At 42.9% G+C, this 7,390-nt stretch overlaps 1 protein-coding gene across 2 annotated transcripts in view; it reads right to left on the bottom strand.

The window, feature by feature from the left end:
• Positions 1 to 4,884: 4,884 nt before the first annotated feature.
• Positions 4,885 to 7,390, bottom strand: part of il1rapl1a (interleukin 1 receptor accessory protein-like 1a) — a 123,644-nt gene continuing 121,138 nt past the window's right edge. The window contains exons 9-11 of one of the 2 annotated variants that reach the window (XM_071521083.1): positions 7,353 to 7,390; positions 6,272 to 6,316; positions 4,885 to 5,606 (exon numbers count right to left, since the gene is read on the bottom strand). The exon at positions 7,353 to 7,390 is cut by the window's right edge and continues 133 nt beyond it. In XM_071521083.1, the coding sequence (XP_071377184.1) occupies positions 4,885 to 5,606; positions 6,272 to 6,316; positions 7,353 to 7,390 (805 nt within the window). The remainder of the gene's footprint in view (positions 5,607 to 6,271; positions 6,317 to 7,352) is intronic. The other variant, XM_071521084.1, reaches the window with a different exon arrangement.

The raw sequence follows: 7,390 nt of genomic DNA, 5'->3' as shown, positions 1-7,390 counted from the left end.
ACACACACACACACACACACACACATACAGAGACACAGCTGCAGAACAGAAAAAAAATAGAAAATTACCTGTGGAGTTGAATCGCCTCAGGGAATGTTCTACCTGTCCCTCCAAATCTGGTCATTATGGTCTGGATTTTCCCTGAGGCACACTAAAATGCCCCTGGCAAAGATCTCTAGGGAGGCTGGAGGAGTTTCTTGTTGGAAAAAAAAAATCTACCCCTATACTGCAGAGGCACAAAACAGCTATAGAGACAGTTACCATCTGAACGGTCCAGTGCAGACAGGCAAAGAGCGGGTATATGGCATCATCATACTATAGAGACATATGTGATGATATCGAACATGAATGTTTGCATAGGACAATGGGGCAAAGACTTTTTTATCCCGATACATATGACCAAATCCTTTTATAGGGCCCAGTCCATGACAAATCACTGGATTCCTATTTCCAGCAGCTATAGTACTTAGTCACTGTTTAAAAGCCAGATGGCGTGTACTTGTGCTAGATCCCTGTGGCTTTGTTTTTGCTCGTTCTGACAAAATAGCTCGGCCAAGAGGTCACTACTTTGCACTTAGAGCTGCCCTGCTTTACTCATTTTTACAAAAAATTGTGTTTTTGCTCAGTCAGAGAGCCACTAGACCATGAAGTGACCTCTATTGTCGCTGGCTGGACCTCCATAACTGGGAGCATTGCCATCACTGGCTGTGTGAGACAGCATGTGGAAGTTGATTGTGTGTGTGTGTGTGTGTGTGTGTAACAAGAATGAGCTGAGAGAGACAGGCAACAGGGTGGCAGTGACTAGTGAGGAAGGACAGTATATCCTCAGATTTTCAGCAGACAACAGATTGTTCTAATGGAAACTATTCTTCCCATATGATGCAAAGTGAAAAGCACTAATGAACAGAAAAGAGGAGGCTGATCGAAGTGGCTATTTAATTCAGAACAATTATATGGTTCTACCTGTTCTCTTCAAAGTATCACGACTTGCATGTCTGTGTGAGAAAGGCTTGATGCAAGTATTTTGATAGGTCTGCTTGAGCAAAAGCCTGCAGAGGAGCTCTCCCTCTGCTGGCTCAGCCTCCCTCCTCCTCCATCATTGATGCTCAACGCTGATTATGAACTCATCAGTTTGGCAGCCTCGTCTGTTTGTGCTTCTGCACAGCCGTCTGATAGTTATCACGATTCCAAAAATGAGATGAAATCATATAAACAGCGAGGTAGACAAAACTGAATGTCCAATGATAATAGATATAGATAGATATGTACTCCAAGAACAGATGCTTACAAATGCAATCGTATTTTCAATTGCAACTCGGAGCAGAGGATGACCTTGCTGCTGTGCTCTGTATTTTCTCTCCTCTTCAGTACTGTATAAACTCACATGCAACCAAAATGCAGTGTCAATGAAAAGAAGAATGGTTGGTGAAGGCAGTAACAAGTGGGGCCACCAATACGTACGAGACACCAGTTGGATGTTCATATGAGTATATCAATAGTAACTCTCACACACCTCCTGGTGGTCTGACAGGGCATCGCAGGAAAGGAAAAAATGACAAAGGGACGCATGCACACACGCACGCTTACAGCCTTACACATATGCCATTGAGGACGGTCCTATGAAGATATGCTTATTTCTGCCTGTATCTCCTCCCCATGCTCCCTCTCGATGGGGCCTATTTTCTCTCCAATTAAGTCCTTAATTGCTCTGGATAATAAAGGGTCTATTAATCCTGTGGCTGCTAATAAAACTCCAGTTGTCAGGCAGGAGGCTGCCAACATGCAACAGTCACCAGCTCTACTTGTGGTTAACAACATGGTGTGTGTGTGTGTGTGTGTGTGTGTGTGTGTGCATGTGCATGCGCGCCTCCTACTGCTGGCATCTTTATTATAGGAGCCACAGCTGAGGCACATTCCAGCCCAGTATTATGGTTTATATTATGGTTTGGTTCCCTTTTTTTATTGGTGCCGTTATAGTTGTTTTTTCTATTCATTCATTGTGTAATTTTTAATGGACTGACTGAAACAATCTGAGCTTTAGGGGTGCTTTTGTGTGCCTCCACAACAACAAAAATGTCCATCGTAGGTCTTTTATGGTGACAGACTCTTTTCTCACTCTCACATTCTCCCTTCTTCCCTTTATAACTCTCTGTCTTTGTCTCAGTCAGTTTCTCTCCCTCTCTCTCTTCGCTCTCTCAGGACTGACAGGATCAGAAAATCTGATTTCTGATCCTGTGCTTATCAGCGTTGAGTCAGAAGTACCTGCCTGTAGGTAATATTAATCCCCAGGAGATGGCACTGTTTAGCAATGCTCAACCATCAGTGTGTTGGTGTTGCCAAGTGAAAGTTGTCACGTCAAATGAGAGTCCTTGGCTTCAAGCCAAATCGTCTCTCTTATATCAGCACATTTTAAACTGTCGGACTGCCTTCATGGCCTCCGGCATTCAGTGCTGTCTAATCATTCACCTTTCTGCTTTGCACTCTAAATTGACATGCTGCTGTAGAGGAAAATGTTTGCCAGTGTTGTATTGATTTGTTTCCGGAAAGGAGAATCATTGCCGTTGATTTGGTTGAGAGGGACACAAACAGTCCAAACATGCTGCATACATCTGGACAATAAAGGCTAGCTGCTTCCTCTTTAATCATGCTATCCAATATAGTTTATGTGAGATATAAGATGTGGTTACTGTATAATATACCTCTCATGTTTCACTGTTTACAAAGCAGACTTCAGAATGGCCCCTCATAGGTTTTTGAACTGAAATGAATTCATATTGAATTTAAATGAAGTGTAACTATTGATTTCCATTATTATTAACCTTATTATTAACCGGGCAACTTGGTCTGCGGGAGGAGATGGAGAGGAAAGTGTACACACATACACATACGCACACACGGATGCTTTCGAGCTGTCTAGTACTACCACAGTCTTGTAGAGTTATCCACTGAGCAGCTGCCACTGGAGCAGTTGGGGATTAAATGCACAGCTTAGTTCTGTGGTGTTTAGGGGCATTTCAACAGTAGTTGTTGAGGGAGAGGAGAGCGCTTCTTCACTTCCCCCAGAGCCACATTTTCCAGTGGCACCAGTGATTCACACTGACAAGCTTGCTTTTCTGCCCATTAGTCTACTGTCATCCCCAAAGAAGTCATACAGCGTAATTAATATGCTATTAATCTGACTAATAATGTGTAATTTCAGGAGTGTAATCAGTACGTGAGGGGACATTATGAATTAGAGCCAATAAATGGTCAAACCGAGAGACATAAGGGAAACATCAAGAGGAGATCAATGTTTTTAATGTGCAGTGAGAAAGTAAGGGCAACTGATAATGATTGTGTTTCTATAAAGATAGACATTTCTTTCCAAGTGAAAATCGTGTTTATATATATTTATATAAATATCTATATTATATATAGAATACATATCTATTTGCTATGCATACTCAGAAATCACACCTTCAAATATAATTAAAAAGTCTTTCAAAACACAAATGTATTCTTTTCTTTCCTTAAACATGAACTATCCATATGAACCAAAGAAATTATCAGGATGGGAATAATATTATGTTTTAAAAACCAAAACATTGAAAATGCATTTACTTTTGAATCTAGAACTGTAAAGGACATATTTTTTCATGTGGGACTCAAAATCCACCTTATTGTCTTAACAAACCAGGAACCACGTTGCAAAGTAGTGTACAAAACCAGCATAACACTTATACACAACTCCCCTTTCCATGGAAGATGAAATGCAAATAAGTATGACTTCTCAAGCAAACTCTTTTTTTGTTATAAAAATATAATTCTTTTTAAAATAATCTACAGATTTCTTTTTAAGGTGAGGCATTTCACTATCACTCTAAAACAGCAAGGCTGTTTGTTTCAATAGAAAATATGAAGCTTTAGAGAGAGCTCAGTCAGTCAGTCAGTCTGTCTTTCTGCTTGGAGAGGACTAGCGCTGCCCCCAACCACTCCTCCTCCTCTGTCCCACAGGACGGTATATTGTTGCCAGCTCCTCCTTCTTTTTGCATATTCTATGATTTTTTAAAGAGTGTTTTCTTTCAAACTAGATACACCTTATATAGGTAAACAAAAAGAAGTTTCAGCTCCTCAAAGCTCCTGAAATGTCCAGGCAATTCCAAAAGTGTTAAAAAACGTTCTCTTAAACTACACAAAGTCAAGATTAAAAAAAACACAACAGCGCAGGTACATGACATACTGGCGTCCCAAGTAAGCGCATTGAAATAAAGATAAAAACAAATAAAAAAAGAGAAAACAATAAAAATATACAACTCTGTGTGACAAGTTAAAGCAAAGTCCTACAGTAGAGAAGGCAACAAACATGATTCAATAAAAAAACAAACAAAAAAAAAACAACAGGAAGACACTGATGCTACAAATAAATTTGAAATATATGTACAAGACCCTGTTTTCCTTTAGTTTGTATGTATGCACGATTGTGTGTGTGTGTGTGTGTGTGTGTGTGTGTGTGTGTGTATGTGCATGTGCACAAATGCCATAGTGTGTGGGTTCTTTTATTTTCTTGTCGAGTTCTTGTGAGTCCGTCTCTCTGTGGTTGATGAAACAGTGTGTTGTCAGTTTGATCGTAAATCTCCTGTAGTTCCACGTACAAAACGTCCCCTGTAACAGAGGAGTTGTCCACTTGAAAAAACAAGGGAACCAGTGTCCAAAACCCCGTCTCCATCCCTCGCTGCCAGTCAAAAAGGGTTCACTTCGAACCAAATTAATCCAAACCTCTTCCTGTCATAATCGCAGCGAGCCCCGTGACCATTAAGTGTGTTCCTAAGAGCTGCAGACTGAGCCCAGCCTAACCTCGTCTGACCCTGCCTGATCTTCCTTCAGCTGACGGTCAGTCTCTCCTCATTACCAGATGACACTGGAGATGCTGGTCTCCCTCGGCAGCAGAGGCAGCATGGCGTTGTTAGCGTGTGCCTCCTCCAGGCTGTGCTCGCGGCTCTTCCCCGGCGGCCTCTGTCCATTCAGCAGTGTCAGTGGGATGTTGCAGTAGGTGTGCTGGTTGCCCAGAGAGGAGAGAGGCGGCAGGGTCCCTCCCGGGGGGATGTCGTACTCGTAGCTGCGGTAGTAGTGTTTCTGCCTCATGGTGGTGTGGTAGGTGTTGTGGAAGGTGGAGCGCAGCTCCGGGTGGGCGGTGGCCATGGCGGTGGAGGTGGCTGCCGCCATGGAGATGGCCGAGACGGTCTGCAGCTCTCCGAAGGGGCCCTGCTCGCTGACGTCCAGCGCCGGCTCGTGGCTGAGCATGGGCTCTGTGCGCCTGAAGGGCATCTCGTACTGCAGCTGCTTCCAGAACTTGGAGCTGAGCTTGTTGCTCTTGGGGCCGCGCCACTTGATGACAGTGAGGGTTTTAATGGTATGCTTGAGAGCCTCCACTTCCTGGTAGTTCATGATGCCGCGCAGCTCGGCGCACTCGATCAGGATGACCTTGATCTCGCCGGTCACCAGCATGTTGCGCAGCCGCGTCTCCAACTCAAAGATGCTCCAGCCCCGCCGCACCACGTAGTTGGGTGTCATAACGATAATGAGGCGTTTGCTCTGGTCTACGCAGCGCGCCACGTCCTCTATGTAGGCTGGAGAACACAAGAGGTAAAGAAAGAAAAGAAACAAAAATGAAAAGAGACTTAAGAGTTGTGTAATAGTTCAGTGATCCATGTATGTTCTGAGCTGAAGACATTATGTTGTAATTTTATGAGAAACGGCATAACACTCAACAATGATGGATGGACATATCAGACATAAAACACAAGACGATGACAGGTGGCACTGGGAAACACACTTGGCGAAACATGTACACAGTTCTAAGGTCATTGCTGTCTACCTTGAAGGCCTTATTAAAAACACTATAATCTGCAGTTTGTAGTGTGTATGTATCCACGTATGTATGTGTGCAGATGCATACAAATGCATGGTGTGTGCCTGTGTTTGCATTTGAATGTGAGTGTGTGTGTGTCTGCTGTGTGCATGTGCAGTGTAAAGATTCTGTATTGAAATCAATACACCAGAGAGCAGACTCACAGACACAAATTTAGCTTAGCGCTGCACTACAAATGGCTGTAGATGGAAGATGATGATTGATAAAGCTGCACAGTCTATAGGATTAAGCTCAGTCGGTGTCTACTGAACCAGGCCTGATGTTTCAGATCACACAACAGCGCCACTCTAAACCTCTCTGCTGCTTCCTGGGAGCAAGTGAATGACGGCAGCTGATACAAGAGAAAAGACTGAGGGAGAGTACCTCCAAGGAGTCTTGTGTCATCCTGGTAATGCTCATTGGTGAGACCTAAACATAAACATTTTAACATTCAAACTCAGGTCACAGGAAGAACACAGCACACACACAGCAACATGTTCAACACAGTCGTAAACATGGCCCTGTCTTCCCTTACTCATCTTTTTTTTTTCACACACATCATGTTTCCCTGATTGGAAATCAGTCCACGATGATTTCGGATGGCATTGATGCTGCAATTTTCTTGATTAAAGGAAGGAGGCCGCTCATCCAGCAGGGCTCAGAGGCTTCACACATTTGACACTGATGTTTAATTCTGTCTGGACCAACTAGGATGTGTTTGCGTTTTATCTGTTCCACATGGAGCCTACAAACATACAGAATCACTACTAACTAGAGCGCACTCTGTACCACTGGCACAGACAGACTACTAAGCAGAGTTTGCACGCATGAGAATACGTTCAGACAGAATTTTCATGCATTTATTAATGCATGGATGAAAACTAGGGAGGATTAGAAAATGTGTTCAATATATCAGCTCCCCATTACATATATAGTATTCCCATATCTTTAGCACATGTTGTGGTTAACACACTTCACTGGGAGCAGCCAATGAGGAATACTTTGTAGGTATTTTGCTTTCAGCCAGAGGGGTTTGAGAGGATACAAGAAAGAAAATGATGTGTATATCACATACAGTAGTTAAACAAATATTGCTTTCCTTCTCCCCCTATTTGGAAATTTGGAACAATGATCCATTCATCTCAGTGTGTCCCACTCATCACTTGTGAAAGCTTTGAGGAGACAATAAGTTTGGGTTTTAACAGCATTCTGCATTATCTGGGCATGATCTACTTTACTTTAAGAGCAGTAAATGTTGAAACACAAGACAGTGACAGTGAAAAACAACACTGAAGACAAACAACAAACAGCTCAAACTATGACAAAGTGTAAGAAATGTGACAAACATCGCAGCAACTATAGTATGCAAGCAACTGTAATATGCCCTCACACTCAGAATACAGTGCATGTGTGGACGTTTGCACACACACACACACACACTCACACATATACACACGGTGCTTACTTCCTGTGGGAATGAGGTCTCGATCTGGGATAAAGAGT

The sequence above is a fragment of the Centroberyx affinis genome, unplaced genomic scaffold (assembly GCF_046629955.1).
Source record: "Centroberyx affinis isolate AG114_WGS23_722 - 3 ecotype Tasmania unplaced genomic scaffold, CSIRO-AGI_Caff_v1 ptg000857l_1, whole genome shotgun sequence".
In the NCBI taxonomy this organism is placed as follows: Eukaryota; Metazoa; Chordata; class Actinopteri; order Beryciformes; family Berycidae; genus Centroberyx; species Centroberyx affinis.
The sequence above is the reverse complement of the archived record's forward strand: the minus strand, read 5'-3'. Positions and strand labels throughout refer to the sequence as shown.